This window comes from Hydractinia symbiolongicarpus, chromosome 8 (genome assembly GCF_029227915.1).
Source record: "Hydractinia symbiolongicarpus strain clone_291-10 chromosome 8, HSymV2.1, whole genome shotgun sequence".
NCBI lineage: Eukaryota > Metazoa > Cnidaria > Hydrozoa > Anthoathecata > Hydractiniidae > Hydractinia > Hydractinia symbiolongicarpus.
Genome location: NC_079882.1, coordinates 19,873,183 through 19,892,235, shown reverse-complemented (window position 1 = coordinate 19,892,235; position 19,053 = coordinate 19,873,183). Strand labels below are relative to the sequence as shown.

General features: G+C 33.3%; 1 protein-coding gene across 2 annotated transcripts; it reads left to right on the top strand.

The window, feature by feature from the left end:
* Window positions 1-991: 991 nt before the first annotated feature.
* On the top strand, window positions 992-18,517 carry LOC130654090 (NF-X1-type zinc finger protein NFXL1-like). Of its 2 annotated transcripts, none has more exons than XM_057456618.1 (23): window positions 992-1,149; window positions 8,217-8,518; window positions 8,709-8,806; window positions 9,130-9,260; window positions 9,424-9,493; window positions 9,618-9,726; window positions 10,071-10,232; window positions 10,628-10,728; window positions 10,925-11,039; window positions 12,416-12,540; window positions 12,759-12,881; window positions 13,211-13,301; window positions 13,898-14,018; window positions 14,110-14,143; window positions 14,735-14,857; window positions 15,059-15,150; window positions 15,363-15,384; window positions 15,848-15,979; window positions 16,592-16,682; window positions 16,968-17,043; window positions 17,368-17,548; window positions 17,778-17,918; window positions 18,302-18,517. In XM_057456618.1, exons 2-23 carry the CDS (start codon window positions 8,224-8,226, stop codon window positions 18,476-18,478), a joined length of 2,610 nt encoding a protein of 869 aa, XP_057312601.1. In that variant the 5' UTR covers window positions 992-1,149; window positions 8,217-8,223; the 3' UTR covers window positions 18,479-18,517. The 2 variants fall into 2 exon arrangements, with proteins under 2 accessions (XP_057312601.1, XP_057312602.1); XM_057456619.1 differs by lacking the exon at window positions 992-1,149 and adding an exon at window positions 1,184-1,876.
* Window positions 18,518-19,053: the final 536 nt, after the last annotated feature.

Sequence of the window (19,053 nt, the reverse complement as noted above, 5' to 3'; positions counted from 1 at the left end):
TTTTTTCGATTATTATTACTAAACATATTTGATTTCTCTTTCCCCTTTTAAAAAGATTTATTAATCTATTAGTAAAATTATATAGGAAAAATTAGATAAGATTAAGACCTTAGCTTGAAATGTTTACTAGAAGCCTCCTTGAATTGTAACAAACTCTGCAAAGTTCTTAAGTCAGCCGAGCATAAGAATGTCAGCATGAAGGAAAAGGGCCGACTTTAATGTTCTCTATACTACCTTAAGTCCTCCATAATTACACCATTTATTGAAATTTCACAACAAAATTACGTCAGCAAATAAAAAGTAAAAAACAATGCTTCAAAAACTCTGCACTGCCGCTCTCCTGAATGTAATAATTGCGCGCCAAAATCATAAGCTAGGTGTGCAATACTGATCGCACACCTGTATTAGTGTAGGCGTATGTACCACCGCACGTGGGTGCAAATATTCATGACCAAGACTACTCCAAAACTGTTCATTAGTCTTTGTTTTCTTTTTAATTTGGATAATCTGTTATATGAAAATCCTTAAGATATACTACTTAAGGAACTATCAGACATAAAAATTAAAATAAAGATTTACATAAATAATACGTTTTTATTAACATTTAACATTTACTGATAGATGAGACCTGTGTGTGTGGTGTATAGCTATATAGCTAGCTAGCTAGCTAGGCTGAAGAAGAGAAGGCTTTTATGATAAAAAAATATGCTTAAAAAAGTAAAAAAAAGAATCCAAGTTGAATTTTTTGCACCAAATCTTATTGATAATCAAGGTTAATGTACCAGGTGAAAAACACAAGTAGCTAGCTTGCTGGTTAGTTTTAAAAAACAAAAACTCCTCAATTACCAACTAAAACGCCGCCATATTGCATTATTCACCCAAATACCGTAAACGCGAACTTTGATTCTCGGGCCGGCATTGGGTGGGTCGACGTTTTTTGAGTAATAGCTTAAAGTATTATTTTAATATATTGAAGCAAATCCAAGAATGTTTCGGTAGGAACAAGCCCATAATGTCTAATTTGTTTAATCTATATTATCGAAAGTGATGTCGCAGCACCCACCGTAACCGAAAGTACACATCACCTCTTATCATCTTGCCGTTTCTTGTGCTACTAACGACGTAATGAGAAAAAACAAGGAAATGAAAGTATGTATCTTACGCTCCACCTTAACAACAATAATTTTAATTGCTATTGATAGTTTAAGTTAAATGTTCATACACTTTTATTCCTGGTTATGGTTGGCCACCAAAATATCCAAGCCAAGATTTCTATTTGAACACAAAACTAGGGTTTTAGTTATAGGTTGGCAGATAAAAAAATCAAAAATTTAAAAACTGTGTTTAAACTTGCCATTCTCCCGGCTAGCTAACTATATGGGTATAAAAAAAACAATGTTTACTTATCAATAATTTTGGGATTAAAGTGTGATCTCTTTATAACACATATTCAGTATATAGTATCATACTGACTATGTATTGTACCAATGAAGCCAGCTGTTATGCGTGATAGAAACACAAGCAAAAAATTCAGAATGAGAACACAAGGTATCAGTAATCAAAGTATTTTATGTGAATAAACGTAAAAGCCAGCCAACAATATATAGCTATAGTGTCTGAAATGTAAAACAAGTGTAAATAACAATAATATCAACACCAGTGTGAATAGTCCAATAGACTGTAAATAAAGGAGTTGTTTCAGCTATTGCTGAAGCATTTGCACAAGTATTGGATGTCATTTTGAAGGTCAGAAAGTGCAGCCTGTAGCATAATGAACAAGAAAAAGCAGAAAGGAAATGTGACAACATTTGAATGCTTTGATTGGTATGTCGAGCATGAACCAAAGTGCATGAGAAATCATTTTGGCAGTCCACAGGTAATGCACATATATTTTTATAAGAACACTGAACTATAAGGAAGCCTTTAAATGTTCTTAACTTTTCCAATATAAAGCCTCAATTCTTTTTTAAATAGTTTTTAATTTTGTTTTAGAAGATCGAATTCAATGGCATCTTATATGTTCATTTTTTTGTAAAGTAGTGCTTACATTTGAACTTTCTTTTGCATAACCCAGGGTTCGAATTAACGCTTATAAAGTGATTCGTGATCATTTCTAGATGTGCATAAAATAGTTACTCTGTTGGCGCCATGGTGGGCGCCAAAGAAATTTTTTTTGAAATATAGGTGTCTAGATTGGTGGAAAATGCACTTGCAGCCAATTTATGTTGGTGTTGGATTTATTGAAAAACACTATTTTTACAGTGGTATATTCTTTGTTCGTTCCTTTTCTATGTTCAATGGCAAGTTGAAGGGGGCGCATTGAGATTACATGCTAACACTTTAAGCCCTGCATTTCGTTTGATTTACGATTGAATCAGCAGCCCCATTTGGAACTATGCCACAAGGACGTGACACTCCAATGAGCCAGACGAGTCTAAACTGATTTGTGTTACATTTAACTCAACTGCGGGAAAGTGCGCAACAACGCAAGCTATATGATAGCCAGAACGCGGAAGAACTCAATTGCGTTACGACGGAGTCATAAATATCAAGCTAACTCCCTTCTTCTAAACAAACAAACAAACCAACGAAAATTTGGTTGTCTGCAAAATGTCTGCCCTTGTAATCAAACATGGTAGGGTTACGTAGCGAGCGCGCAACACTTTAATTCAACAATCGTTTTTAGGAAAGAACTTCCAAATAAAATACAGCGAGACTAACTTTCCAGCGGAAAAATTATGTCTGATGTCAGTGTTAAAGTACATAAGGATATCGTGGTTCATGATTTTATTATAATTTGAAAAAAAATGTTCGTGAAATCATGAAAATGGTACATGATTCCCGGATCACGAATTGTTAATTCGAACCCTGTAACCGATAACTTATGTGCAGGAGAGTTGGTTTAAAATCAAGCTGAATAATATATTTTGAATAGTTTTTTAATTTTTTCTGCTTTGATAACTGTGACGAAAGTTGTGGTATAAGTTATGAAAAATATGAGTTACAAAAAGTTGAATGTCGAAAAAAGGCAAATTTAAACAAAACAACTTAGAATTAGGAAAAAATCAAAAAAACATTTTAAATACATCCTTCCTGAATAAGATAATTGAAAAAGATGGGGAAAAAATTCAGAGGTTTTGTAAAAGAAACTTGAAACATAATGGAGGGGGTCAAATTTTCTCCACCTTATAAATCCTTGTACTTTTTATTTTATTACAAGAAACTTATATCAACCTATAGAAAATGTTTGGATCTTTCCAAATACACACATTTAAATATAGTAAATTTATGTGAAGATATCATGATTTAAAAAATCATGCTCACTTTTCCTTACAGTATCCTTAACTATTTAACATTACCTTTTGATAAGCTCCATAATATATATTTTAACAACAACAACAAGAAAGTGCTTTCTTATGTCTTTGACTATGAGTTTAAAGGGGAACTACACGCAAAATTATTTTTTGATATATTGTCAAAAATTAGGCCATTTCTTAAATAAAACTAAGCCAGAGCTACAAAAAGCACCCGCTAAAAAAATTACAAGTGCTATGGTTGCACTCGTAAGCAAAACTTACAAGTGTGATTCACACTTAACTATTTTTTGTTTACCAGTTATTATGTTATTTAGCTGTATGATGCTTGAATACGTCTTGCAAGAAAAATATGATTAAAAGAAATATAAAAGGAAAATTTTGAGTTGTGCACTCTCATTGTGTATGAGTAAAACAATTTTTTTTAGTATTTATTTTTGAAGGGCATAAAGATGAATATTCGCGTCATGCTCTCCTTGTGTACGAACAATTATGTTTGTGGGCCACCAGAAGGTATTTTAATCTTCAGCCACCTGGTGGTGAAAATATAAAAATACATTTCAATTATTGCACAACATCCTTTTTTCTGCTATTCAAAAAAATGTTGTGAAGTTGCTTTAACTTTCAATTGCTTGCTTATGTCATGAGCTCTCTCTGAAACACAATGCTGGAGATCATTTTTCATTTGTGTTGAATGTAATTCTAATCTATTTATATCTTTGCAATCACATTGAGTACCTTGAAATGATTAGCTTCTGGTAATAGAGCAGTATAGCAGGTATCATTTTTAGGGTTAACTGACATGTATTTTACAACCTTGTGCCCAGGACTAAACTATTAATTCCTGTTGAAAATATTGATAAATGTTAAAATAAATAGAATATAAATAGAATAAATAGTATAGATGATAATTTTCTTTTTTTATTTTCTCTTCCTTCAAGCAACAGGTGGCCACTGAGAATATCAAAAATAAATATGAAATGCGTTTATTAAGACACATGCAACTATCTCCTCTCCATTGCAACTATCTCCTCTCCACTATATAATATTTTAGAAAAAGAAAAAATTCACGAGTGCGATAAAAAGCACTCGTAATTTTTTTTACAAGTGTGCGGAAGAGTGTGTGTGTGATCGCACTCGTCTCAAGGAATGGCCTGAAAAATGGGTAATATATTTCAAAAAATAAGAGTGCAAATTATTATGTCTTTTTTTACCTCAATAAGAGCAATTTCTTTGCCAGCAATATGCCTTTTCTCAACGAGCGGCCTAAAAACAAGAAGACTGGAAATTGTAAAAAAAAAATGACGTTTCAAAGTGCGAGTCATAGCAAATCGCAGCAAAAGGCCTCCAAGAAAACACCTTGAAAAAAGAGGAGACATTACGATTTGTTGTGACTATTTTTTAATGAACATGAACCAAAATAGCTTAGTATATACCAAAAATAAATCTTTCTTATTCGTCAAAAAACAATGCCAACCAACGATTTCCTTAAATGAACAAACAGTCTTCATAAAAAAACTTTGACGTTTTCAAACCCTTTTGATGCATTGTCTCTCTCCGTTGGTAACAAGTTATAATTTTGTAAAAGGTTAAAAAAAATGAAATTGTATCGACGAAGAAGAACAGTAGCCTATCCTTTTTTTAATTCTTTGTGTGTGATGGACCTCACCTTGGAAAGTTTGCATATTACAGGCCTCGTCAGGAATGGTGTGCGATCGCACACGCTCACACACCCACGCACACCATGTTTGAATGTTCCTGTGCAATCTTCGCACGCCAAAAAAACACTAAATACCTTAGCCGTGCGCTAATCACACACCAAAATAAATAATGTTCTGTTCAATGAAGGCGCACAGGAATAATATAAAGTGCCGATCGCGAGTAAAGCTACACATCATTGAGAGTACGAGTACAAATAAATGTGAGTAAAATAATTCAGAGTGAGAGTACATTGTGAGTGCGAGTAAAATAAATAAGAGTAATCAATAATTAAACTACTCGCAAGTAAATCTTTGAAAAAATACATCATGTTACTCGCGAGTTATATTAAAGAAAAACAAAGACATTAATTTTAATTCACCATTTAATTTTTTTTTAATTTAGTTGCTCTTTTGAAATTAATAAATAAATTTTAAAGTTCAACTTTTCCGTCTTTTACTTTTTTAAATGCTTTCGCTACTTTCGTTATATGAAATCACTTCCAGCATGTTCTTTCGCAGAAATCACTTCCAGCATGTTCTTTCGCAGAAATCACTTCCAGCATGTTCTTTCGCAAGCACAGAGTCAGCATGATATCTAATTATAGTTATGGTGATCAATTGCCACATGCAGACTTTGCTTTCTGAATTTTTTTCAACAAAAATTGCTTTACAACTCAGACAACAATCTGTATAGTTTTAAAACATCGCCATAGAAACAGGACGTCACAAAGCTTGTTATTGTTTTGTTTAGGGGGGAATGTTTTAAGATCGAAGCAACAATAATAATGTGAGGGATTTTTTTATAAAAAAACAGTTTAATGTTTAATGATATATTTTTTTTGAAAAATATAAAAATAAAAAATATTTACCTCTAAAAAAATATTTACAAAAAAGTTATTAACTGAAAGAGTTTTATGACTGTGACTTGCATGTTTTATAATTTTTCTTCGTTCTGTTGCTACGTCATACTTTTTTTTTCAAAAATAATGAATAATGAACGCATCGCACATTTTAGTTTCGTTGCAACAAATTACCTGCTTTTCAAAACATGGCAAAATTAGTGTTGCTGTATGCGAGTTCTATGATTATTTGAAAAAAAAATGGAACAAAAATGAGTACACACCATCGCAAGCCATTAAAAATTATGCCATGCGAACAACGCACGCCTCAAAATTATTAAGAAGTATCATGACGTGCGAAGCTCGCACGCCAGCATTTTTCTTCCTGACAAGGCCTGTATTAAATGAGAAACGGGACAATTATTTAGTCTCCGAAGTAAATACAAAAATTGTCGGGACAGCACCAGGAACAAGGAGACTATTTCCAGAACGTTCTTTACTTTTGTTTGATTTTTGAGATGTTGATGACATCAGTTCACCCATTAGGTCACTCTAGCATTATCCCCTATGAGTTGTGAGAAAAGATAATCATAAGTAGCATGCAGGACGAAAATTAAACTTTAAAATATTAAATTTATAGATTTAAAAATGGAAAAGGGGAATAAACAAGTGAAATTATATTAGTAAAGTAAAAGTGAACCTAAAAATTATACAATGGTGTGGATTTGATGACCAAGACGATGACCAGAAAACTTTATTTTTTGCATTCAAGAAATCCAGATGAACTTTGTCTTACCATCATATCCCTTTGGAAACAATTGTCAGTGAAGTGTTTTGAGCAGATGTTAAAACCAGAACCTTTTAGTAAAGACCCTTCTCTTTTAAGTGCCTGCAACCATTTTTTACGAAGTCTGTTGTTCAATTTTTCTGAAGGTATCTTATGAAAACTAAGCTCTTTGTTAAATAGGGAGCGACTTGCACAACCAAAAGCTGAGCAACTTGGCATATTTAGCACAAAATAAGAAGGAATTGTTAGTAGCTATATAAGATATATTTTATCAAAACTATAAACAATTTGAAAATTTGTTGCTTTAATAAAGCAGCCATTGCATAGAATTGCGCTTTTCGCACTTTGCAACGTCACACATCACGTTCGTCCCATTTTTTTTTTACGGAATTGGAGGTCAGGATTTCTAGCCGTATTTTGGGGTGATAAGGTTCGGATTTTATATTTTTGGCACTTGGAAGTCATATGAAACAGTAAAACTAGTTGAATTCGTTTTTTTATGGTAGTAGTAGCAATATATAAAAAATAACTTTTGCGTGTAGTATCCCTTTAAAGACGTATCCGTTAAAGGTTGAAAATTTAGCTTGACCTTGAAGTAAGGGGATTTCTCTTATAATAAGAAGAGTGGGGAAATGACAAAAAAGCAGCCATTAGATGCTCAAAAATTTTCATATTTGTTGTAGAGTTATGGGAAAACAAACCTATGAAGCCTAAAAATTGCTGTTGTCCCTTCAAGGACAACCACCCATAGATTTTTATAATCGTCATATTTTGTTCTGAAATGATGAGAAAACATACTATAGTAGCTTAAAAATCTCTTTATTTCCTTTAAAATAAGTAAAAAATGTCCTGTAGAAGCTTAAAAATAGCTGTATTCTTTCCAGGACTTCCTGGAACAACAAGAACACAACACTTCAAAGCTCAAAAATCACCGATTTTGTTCTGAAATGACAAAAAACAACCCTACAAAAAAATTGTTGTATTTTGTTATAGCAGTCTTAACCACTATTGTTGATGATGGTCCGTTCATTTGAAAATATATAAATTTTAAGGTCAATTTATAGAGACATTTTGTGTTTCTAATTTCCAGGTAGGGCTTTTTTGCTAATCTTAAGACCCCCAGCAAAGTCTCGAAAAAAATTCGTCTGTGGCGCTCCCTTAGGGGTTATCAACGCCAAAAATAACTTGCTGGATCACCCCCTTATAGCTTTCGTGATTGTTAGCACCTTGCATGTTACATGTAGAAACAAAAGGCTTTATATCTACTGTACAATTGGCATGTGATGAAAACAATAGGAAAAAATTTAGTTCATGTGTTAACAAAAGATATGCAAAGGATATTGATATAGACATTATGCAAGGTCGGAAAGTTTGTGAATGTGTAAAGGTATATTCAAGTGGTACTGTACATCAGGACCACCCAAGAAGTAGTGCTATATATTTTTGATTTTTTAATTTTTTGAACATTTCCCTATTGTTTTAAAAACTGCAAGGTGCAATAAGATTATGACTGATGAACCTTGTTAAAACTTTGTCCTTTGTCATTTTTTTGTTCTCATTTTTATTGTGTTTTTAGATTTAAAATGAATCCTGCTTTTGGAAGAGGAAGAGGACGTGGTCAGGGTAGAGGACGTATCAATCAGAATGATTCTCCATGGTCAGTCAAAACCCCTGCTTCATCAGAGTCATCAACAAAAATAGACTTACCTATTAAAGGTAGTGAGGTATCAAATGAACACGAGAACATGAGGATAAAAATGGTCCGAATGGCTGAGAAATACATGGACATGGCAGAAAATGATGACTCATCCGAAGAAGATATGCACGAAGATGAAATTATAAACAAAACAGTGAAAGAATATCAAAATCTACTTCAAGGTATGTTTGAGCCATTATTATTTTGTTTATATAAAAAACATATGCTACACTTATGTATTTATCATTTGGAGAAAAATTTGTTTTTGTCAATGCAGCTTAGTAATTAGATATTTGTTAAAATCATTGAGTTGTATACGATGTTTGTTTCTTCTATGTATAGTGTAATTTGCCTTATATCATTACCTTACAGATCAAGAATGTGAAGAAAACCAGTTCTTAATTGATGTTTTGCAATCCGGTGCAGTGACCTGTCTTGTTTGTATTGAAAATGTCAAACGATTAGATGCCGTAAGTTTAGTAAACAGAATACAGTAATTACTAGCATGAACAACAGACTTTGACACAACTCACACAACCGTTGTATTTCAATTTTGCTCAAGAGATAATTTACTATCCAGTTTTGTTAACACACGGCGTTTGCTTCAGCAATTGCTAAATTCAGATAAGAATTAGAAGGACCACAACATAGTTGAATGTGTCAAATAATGTGTTAAATAATATTCAGCGACACATTTCTTTTTGAATTACAACTGTACCATTTTTTGGTAAGAAAGACAGATTTAATAAGGTTTGTGAAATGTGTGAAAATACATAGTTTATTAATTACTCAGATATGGAGTTGTTCACAATGTTGTTGCATCTTTCACTTGCAATGCATACAAAAGTGGGCGAAAGAAGGTGTAGGCAGGCAAGCACTGAGTTGTAATGAAGATATAAGCAAGCAGAACTTTACATGGCACTGGTTGGTGTACATTTATTTCATTTATATTTATTTTTGTTCAAATTTTAAATTTTGTCAGTATTTGCATTAACATTTTGCTTGACATGCTGTGTGTCAACATTGTTTGTTTTTTATTTGTTATTTGTTTATTATTTATATATGTTGTTCGCATCCTATATTTTAGTCCAAAATGTCGTCATGAATATACTCAACAAGAATGTCCTACAAAGTATATTTGTTTTTGTGCAAAAGAGGTAAATGGTCATTTTGTATAGTCCATGCATGTTATGTGTTGACAACTCACATTCTTTTTATGCTTTTTAAAAATTCAACTGAAAGGTAAATTAAAAATATTGTAAGATTTAGTTTCCTTTGTAGGAAAACCCAGCATTTGATCCATGGATTGTGCCTCATTCATGTGGTCAACGTTGTGAGAAACCACTTATGCCAAAATGCGGCCATAACTGTCTCCTTCTTTGTCATCCAGGTCAGTGAAGAATGTGAGGGGGAGTTGTAATATGAATGTTTATTAAGATCATCAATATTGGGGGGAATTTTATATGAGTTCAAATTTAATTCTTAAAAGTACTAATAATAAAGTACGGAAATGTGTTCGTTACATTTGTTTGCAAATAGTGATTTTATACTATTTATACCCTTATACCCTGCTAATTTATAAATTCTTTGCAATGCTGTTTTTATTAACCTATCTCACAGTTTTTTGTCAGTCTGTACGCTGACACACTCCTCCAATTTTCAGAACATTGTGTTTGTATTGCCTTGTACTTCTGAGAGCACCACCCTAATTATATATTGACTGTTTGTTTAAAGGTCCATGCCCACCTTGTCCAAAGACAGTAAACAACAAGTGCCATTGTGGAAGAAAAGGTCCCATGTTGAAAAGATGTAGTAATAAAAATTGGTCATGTGGCAAGACTTGTGAAAGGGACTTGTCATGTGGACATCATACATGTAAAGAATTTTGTCACAGTGGTAGGTTTGAAATAATTATTTAGTTTACTAACATGTTACTCTATTAACCACCATGTTCATGTATTTACAACTTTTCTTCAAACCTTTACTTCAAGTTGCAAATAACCTTTACTTCAAACACACTCCTTGAATAGTCACAATCTGATATCCGTAGTAATTACAGACCATCAGTTGGTATTCGTTTTCATTCTTGCAGATGGTAAAAGTATTTTGTCCCAGTTTCAACTAAGTGATAATTGTGTTAATTACCAGTAACCCATTGTTTTTAAATTTGTGTTTTTTATTAATTTTAAGAAATTATAATAAAACTCAAGGATAAATATATTTTTGTCTTTTTTAAGCTTGTTTCAGTTTTTTTACATCAAATTATTTCTGCTACATATGTAAATTTTTAGGTGACTGTCCACCTTGTCCTTTTAAAAGTGAGCAACCATGCTTATGTGGAAAGAATAATGCTACAAGAGAATGTGCAAATCCAGAATGGTCTTGTGGACAGGTATAATAATACAAAGTGAACAAACTAATACTGTAGTTAATTCAGGAAACCTTTTTGTTTAAAAAGGACTCAAACAACTTTGAATATTTTAGATTTCTATTTATTCGTGTCTAAATTATCTCTTGAATTTCATCCTTTTCTATTAAGGTGAGTATTTTTTATTGTGCATCCATTTTTATGAAAAATTTGTTTTTAGGAGTGCAGTAAAAATTTGTCATGTGGGCACCATGTATGTGAAAGAATTTGCCACTCTGGACCTTGTGGTGATTGTCCTCGCTCTGGTCTGCGTACATGTCCATGTGGAAAAACAGGTATGAAGCTGCCATAATTATTTGAAAGGCAACTTTCATTAATTGGCTGGTCTTTGGTTCTCTAAAGTCTTAGAAATCATTTTACCCTCAGGTATAACCTAAAACCTAAAAACTCACTCAAGTCACAGACTTAAAAATTGCTGTCATAGCAAAAGACTAAATGTTCATTTAGCTTCATTTAATTGTCCTCAGTAATAACACATCAGAATAGTAGAGAACATTGTGTTATGAAAAAATTTTATACAACATCCTTCGCATTGGAACGCAGTTGTATATTTGGGGCATGAACCCCCGTTCATGCCAGGCAATAAGATTAAACAATAACAGACAGGACAGATGCATGTGCAGATACAAAAACAGTAATAACCCCACCGTATGCACCTAAATGGTATGAGACACGCACAATGAATTGTACATCTTGGCTGCACTCCGTTGTGAGTGTCTTCCACGGCATATTTTGTTATTTTCTTCATCATAATGCACTTGAATGGTATGACACACGACCCACAATGACATGTATATCTTGGCTTCACTCCATTGTGAGTTTCTCCCACGGCATTTAATCATAATGCACTTAAATGGTATGACACACTCACAAGACCAGAGCGGCATCACATAAAAACAAAAGAAGTGTTGTTAGTTTGGCAAACCCTACACAGCATTACTAATAGTATAGGGAGAGGGGGTAGGAATCTTTAGCTCTAACTGTTGTTTATAAAGCTAAACTTGAAATGGACAATGTATAGGTATTTATTGGCTTGTCCTAATAAGCAAGGCATCTTAAAGGCTTGATACCTGATGATCAAAGCAAGCAGGTAGGCGAGGCAAACCTTTTATCCTGTATTGGCCAATATTGTTTCAAGTAAAGTTCCCTTATTGTGATCCTAAGGACATTAGTTAAGTACAAGGCAACAGAGACATTACTGCAATCACCACAATTAACATGAGATATTTATCACGATTTTGATATAACTGTTTTTAATTGAGTTTTAAAATGATAAAGAAATATTGTTAGGTTAGGAAAATCTAGGTGTTAACTGGCACAAATACAACTAGCATTGCAGTTGCTAAAGTTAAAGGTAATAGGAAAATAAATTTGAACTCACTCCCTCGACCAATGCATGGAAAAATAAATAAAAAAATAAAAACTGAAACAAGATGTAGTTTTCTTCGGGTAGGATATGTAAAAGACATACTGAGAACATGTTTTAAATTACTAAATCATCTGAATTAACTAATGTTTGAATAAATATATGGATTTTAAACTGCAACATGCTTTACAGAATTAACATTTTTGTTCATGTGTGGAAAGATAATCAAGTAGTGAGACTAGATTATTTACTGTGTCTGTAATTTCTTTTCTCCTTACTCATTAGAATCAACTTTGCCATGCACAGAAAATGTTAGCTCTTGTGAAGACACCTGTTTAAAGGACTTGACATGTGGAAAGCATAAGTGCACCAAGAGATGTCATTATGGAGCCTGTGAAACTTGTTTACAAGTACTTCAATTTATTTATTGCTTAGTTGATGTAGCAAGAAGTGTGTCTGACGAGTTAGTGGTGTAATTACTGTCTACTTGTGTAAAAGCCTGCTGGATTAGTTGTTATAAAATAACTGGATTTTATGGTCTACATGTGTATTTTCCATTTCCACAACATTTAAAATTTCTGCAGATCAAAACCTTTAAAAGTTTACTAAAAAACTTTCTATTTGACAGGTTGTTGAGAAAACTTGTCGTTGCGCTAGACGAAGAAAAGAAGTCCCATGCAGTCAGCCGTTTATTTGCGATTTCAAATGTACTAACACTAAAACTTGTGGAAGGCACCAATGCAAAAGAAAGGTGAATTTATGAAGTTATGTTTTTTCCTTTCCATTAGGGAAGACATTCTGTGCAGAGTGATTAAAGAATGATCAAAAATTGTGATTGACTGGCGGAGATTTTGCTCGTACAAAAGTAGCAGTCAATTCCTTCTTTTAAACGGAATTGAAACTGCTCAATGCCGTTCTGGACGGAATAAGCAGATGTTTTCACAATATGAAGGCTGGTATTTTTATCGTCAACACTAGTTTATGATTTGATTTATATTTGCTACCTTTGCAATTGCATGTATTACACGAAAGTGCAAAATGTCAACATTCCATGCAGTTTTCTTTCGTTGTTTTGTTTAGTGTTGCGATGGGACATGTCCACCTTGCGAACAGATATGTAATCGCACGTTAAACTGTCGGAATCATAAATGTCCATCACCTTGTCATCAAGGTAAGACAAGAAAATAAGTTGTTGTAGTAATCGGTACAGTGCTTGGAGTTAGTACTATGGTTGTTATTATTATCCGCGAAGTTAAACATTCAGACTTAATTGAAATGTTTCTTCTGAACTCAACGTGTAACTGTTGAACATACTGTTCTTAAATTAATGCTCAAAAGATACCTCAACGTAAATTAATCGGCACATGTCTTGAATGAACAGCCTTATTCATCGCATAAGTTAATAGGGGTGTTTTATAGAGGTTACTATTTATTTTTTGACATTAATTTTACAACTAAATTTTTGTTTTTCCTTTTTGTTTTTATTTCGTAAAAACAGTAAAGTTGTGGCAAACTTATCCGTAGTTGAAGCAGGGTAATTTGACAGTATTGATACTACTATTAAGGCAATGAACGCCCTGACCACTCCATGACTTTCCTAGAATGTGTGCCACTTCTCATGATCATTAAAAAAAAAGATCTCCTTATAAAGCTCAAGTAAATATGGTATTATACGAACGTCTTAACGTAATTGAGTTTAAGTTACCAGTGGGAAAATGGTGTATATGGCATTGCCAACATATTCCTCCTATAGTTTTAATACTTCAGGTATGTGCTATCCATGTCCGCTCACGAAGAAAGTGACATGTTATTGTACAAAGACTGCAATCACTGTGCCATGTGGTAAAGAAAAAACAACCAAGCCACCGAGATGCAAACAGTCATGCGGGTGAGTCATTTTTTTGTCCTGATTTACTGCCTACACTTAAGATTAACCTGTCATTAGACATGATATTTGTTTTTTTCTTTGATTTGTTTAGCACACCACCAGACTGTCATCATACATCTAGAGCGGTAAGATTTTGATATCTTCTTGGTGATTGGAAGTTCTGCCTTTTTTTCCCCTCATTCCTTTTTCTTTATTTTTTATTATTGATATAGTGCGGTTAAGCAATAAGAATATAATAGGACAGAGTTTATGTAAACTAATGCAATTCTGTGTGTTGTGTTTTCCTTATTCCTTGTGATTCCGCCTGTTTCCGCTCATGTCACTGTCATTGGGATTGTATAAATAGTTTTATGGGAACAGTCGAAAAGCAGGGTTATGAAAAAGCTTATTTCTGTTCTATCATTCAAGTTAAAAAGCACTTTTTTTTAAATACCTTCTCGTTGGCAATTATTTGCAGTTACTTTAACCTTTATTCCAATGGTTATGGTTGGTTAAGTATATGTTTATGTTAAATTTTTACAAAAACTACAATCTCTACCAGACAAGCGAAAAATTGTTAAAAACTTCCTCCTCCTTTCTTTGTCGTGTTGATGATAACTTTATGGGTCTTTCTCGTAATATCGTAATATTGTTGTGGGTGACATAAACAATATCTTGTCTCGATATATTCTGGCAGGAGTGGTACTGCATTTTATTATTAATATTTTTTTCTTTAGAATCATCGTTGCCATTATGGTAGATGTCCGCCCTGTAAATACAAATGTGAAAAGACTTTGTCAGGGTGTCAACATTTGTGTCAAGAGACGTGTCATGATCACATTTTTGACAAAGAGGCTACTGTAAGTTTTTCAGCTATTCTGTGTAGAAATTGAAAATCATCTTCGCCGGAGAGTGCAAAAGTGATTAGGTCTCTGTAATTAAGACTGTAAGGGGTATGTAAAGGGAAATATTTACATACAATATACAAATAAATACATCTTGCGTAACAGCATAATGTTTATTTTTTTTTTCTCTATAGATATCTTTTTATTTACTTTTAGGAGCTGAACAAACTAAGATCAGCCAGCAAAAAAGCAGTCCGCGATGTCTTTGTCTCACTTCCTTGTCCTTCTTGCAAAACGCCAGTTTCTAAGTAAGCAAACTATACAGTTTTTATATCCATCACAGCAACATTTTATTTCCACGGTGGCGTTTAAATTGCTATTTTTAGATTTGAAATTATTTTTTCATTTAATAATGGTGTTTTTGTTGACATAGCTCTTTATGACGGACACACCCTTTTCTTTTTGCTCAGTGATATTTGTAGCTTTGGTCAAATTTCTAAACGTTTTTTTTTTATCATAGATTGTGTTTAGGCGAGCATGTGGTACGTAGCTTTCGTTGACTTCTGTTACGGTGTCAGAATTTTAGAAGTATTGTCTTACAGAATGTTCCCTACACAAGGAATATGTTTGACCAAATGTTATAATGAATCTAAATTTCGCAGGTTTTTTCTAAAACTAACTATTTTTTCCAATAAACATAGCTATCACAAAAGGGAAAAAACATTTAGGGATTTTTTTATTACTAAAATTAGGAAGAAAGAATCCGCTGTTTTCTTACCCGTCTTTTCTAACAAGTGTGAAAAAAACATTAAACTTCTTTTAAATAATTGTTTGTACAATAATTTACTGTTTGTACAACCTAGCATTTCATACACTCCCAATCTGTGGTGGATTCTTCTTCGACACGATACTTCACAATTTCGACCTTTCAAACCTAATCTCCGTGACATTTTTGTGAACTTTGTTTTCTCTGCAATTACATTATTATTATTTATTAATATTTAGAATGAAGATTTTCCGTGTTCCGAAGTGAAACCATATTCCTGCAGGCGACCGTGTGGAAGATTGCTTGCATGTGGAAACCATACCTGTGAACGAGAATGTCACGTGGTCAAGGGTCATCCCCCTGAAGGAAAGGTATGGAAGATGTCCTGATTAACCTCTATAGGGAAAAATCTGTAGTTATGCACAAGTAATCTCTGTGCTTAACAATGCGAAATTACGCCTTGATATACTATATATTTTTACCCATTGCAAATGGTCTTTCCGTAATAGGCACATACACCTTTATGAATCTTTGCATAGACTTAAGCCTCGTTCACAACGTAGGCAATGTGAATCAGCCTTTAAGATGTTAGTTATTCATTTACATTCAAAATATTTAACGCTAGTAACTCATGCTGACGTCAGCACGATAGTTTTTTCCGTACCCTTTCACGCCTTAATGTTGATAGTACCGCACTATCAAAAAATTGTAAACTGTGATAAGCGATCTTAAAGTGTGTTTATTTGCCTGTGTCTGCAAATTTGGTTTGAGCTTGTGGAATCTTTAATTTTGCTTTCTCTTGATCGACCATTTTCCATCCTTTAGAAAGTATAGCCACGAACATTGAAAATTCCTAAAAATAGGAAATACTCAAAAATAAAAAGAATACTCTGAATTTTGTCCTAAAACTTTAAGTTCCGCTTTGCTTTGTTTTATCAAATGAGCATAGGCGAACTGATTTTATATGATTTGTTTATTTATAGGCTGGACGAAACTGTATTCCATGCGAAGAAATTTGTTTAAAAGACAGGCCTTCTGGTTGCATTCATGACTGTAAACTACCCTGTCATCCAGGTCAGCGATGTTTTTCCCTGTAGTAACGGAAATTGGTGTACTTTGTGGGCGAAAGTTTCGTGGGTGGAAAGTTTGCCGATTTTAGCGATTTTTTACTCCTCGCGGAAAGTTTTGTTTTGGAAGATTTTTTTTTAAAATCCCCATTCTCACACACTAAAATGTTTTTATAATGCAGCTAATCTTTTGCAAACACGTATTATCAAACACTCAACATAAAACAGTGCCTAAAAATTTTGTTTGCGAAAATTTTTGCCGGCGAAATGAGTATGAATTCTTTTGTTTTAGACCCTTGTCCAGAATGTGAAACGCATTTAAAACTCAGCTGTCATTGTAGTATGGTGAAAATGTATGTTAAATGCAGGTATGTACGTATACGTTGTCTCAGAACCGCTTAACGATATAAGGATTTTATAAGTTCATGTGTTTGGAATAAACGAGACAGCTACTTTATTGTCTTGCCTGAACGTTTGTAAGGCTAATGCAGTGAAAGTATAAGATGATCGAGTTTTGGTAGAGTTAGTTTGTTGAAAGTTTAAAGTCAGAATTCTGCATAACAAAACGCATTGTCAAGATTTTTGTTGGAAATCCAGCCTAACAAGTTCAATGTATTTTAGTGTTTCGTTTGTCAACATTTTTTATTTCGAGAAATAATTTACCTGCCTTAAGAATTTACATTCTGTTTCAGTGAATTTAACAATGCTGACGACGAGAAAAAAGATAGTATACTTTGCTGTAAAGCACGATGTCCGAAATTGATGTCATGTGGCCATATTTGTCCAAAAGTATGTCACAAGGACGTTTGCGGTGATCCGGAAGTTTGCGTTGAGATGACGAAGCTGAAATGTTCCTGTGGAAGAAAGAAGAAGGTAGAAAAGTCAATTTTAGGCGTAAATAATTTTAAATTATCATCGGTTGTGTGAATGTTGTTCAAGAATGTGTCCAAGTGTTTAAATGACAATTTCCTCTTAACACTATTGATAAAACCCTGGGATAAATGAGATAAATACAAGTGTTGTCTCGCCAATCCCTAACACAAGGGTAATTTTTTAGTGGTTTTATTTCTTTCAAGTAATATTAAAAAAAATATTTCTTTAGGATTTTCCCTGTCCAGAAGTGCGTTCTGGTGTTGCAAAACTTGATTGTGACGAAAGATGCAAAGAAATGAAAGATAAGAAGAAGAAGGAGCAGAAGGAAAAAGAAGAATCTGAAAAAGCAGCAGAGTTGAAAAAACAACAGGTATATACGGAAGGAATCTTATTACCCTTCATTTTTGGCTTCAAAATCTCCTACAAGAATCAAATGTGCTTGATTTTTCTACAATATTGATTTTAAAGAGAAGAGTTAGTAACTATGGGTAAATGGACTGCCTGGTTTGAAAATTGAGAACAATCGTTAGCTATTGTTTCCCTTAAGCACCCCATTCTCTTCAACGCCAGCCAGACCTCTCTTCGCCACTTTTTAATGCCCCCTTTCTCACGAAACTTATCTCCAAATAAACCCGCAATAATGTGAACGAAATAAATTTCTTAAGGATGTCTCTAAATTTTTGATTACACCTTTTGACCCCACGAAAAAACTAATATATAGAAAGCAGTTGATATTATTATATACAATTTTAGGAGGAGTTGGAGAAGTATGAGCGAAAGAAACAGGGTAAAAAACGAAAACAAAGGCGTGTGACAGAGACAGAAGACGAAGAAGGTTTCTTTAAAAAGAATCAAAACTTAATAATCATGATTACTGTGGTTGTTGTGTTGATGGTAGCGGTTTTAATAGGATTATCACAAACCAGATAGGATTTTTGTAATAAATAGAATATAAACAAATTCAAAGAAGCTTTAGTTGTCATTAGTTTATGTTCATGTGGCGAGGCGATTTAGAACCGTGATATTGCTTCTTTATTCTCCAATGTAACCTCGATCTCATGGATTTTGCTATCAGTAAAAGACAATTCCTGAGAATAGGCGACTTTTATATTACGGTTGTTTTTTGCAAAAAAAAGATCCGCGAAAAATAATCCTTTAGAGCCTGGTGAATTGTGCGTTCGTCTCTTGTTCTTAACGTCTGTTTTCTAGTCGAAACAATTTGCAATATAACTTTATATTTTTCAAATTCCAAAGTTTAGAAACTTATAACTTTGTGAATTAGGCATTAAAAGGTTAAAATTTAGTACTTTTTTTACCGACAACAGGAGATCTCTTGCACTTGACATGACAAAAACATCGCGAATATGTTCGTCACCTTCACGATGAATATTCAGGGTAAGAAGTCACGAGAACACTTGGTTAACTTGCAATGCAAACGGCTAACGTTATAACGCCAGCTTCGCTAATTCCTTTTGGTGAAGGGAAGTAACTTTTGCTTCTGGTGT

Coding starts and splice junctions, on each gene's coding strand:
- LOC130654090 (XM_057456618.1), top strand. CDS start 8,224: ATGAATCCTGCTTTTGGAAGAGGAAGAGGACGTGGTCAGGGTAGAGGA. Junction 9,727..10,070: donor TCTCCTTCTTTGTCATCCAG/GTCAGTGAAGAA, acceptor GTTTGTTTAAAG/GTCCATGCCCACCTTGTCCA. Junction 14,858..15,058: donor TTTTTGACAAAGAGGCTACT/GTAAGTTTTTCA, acceptor ATTTACTTTTAG/GAGCTGAACAAACTAAGATC.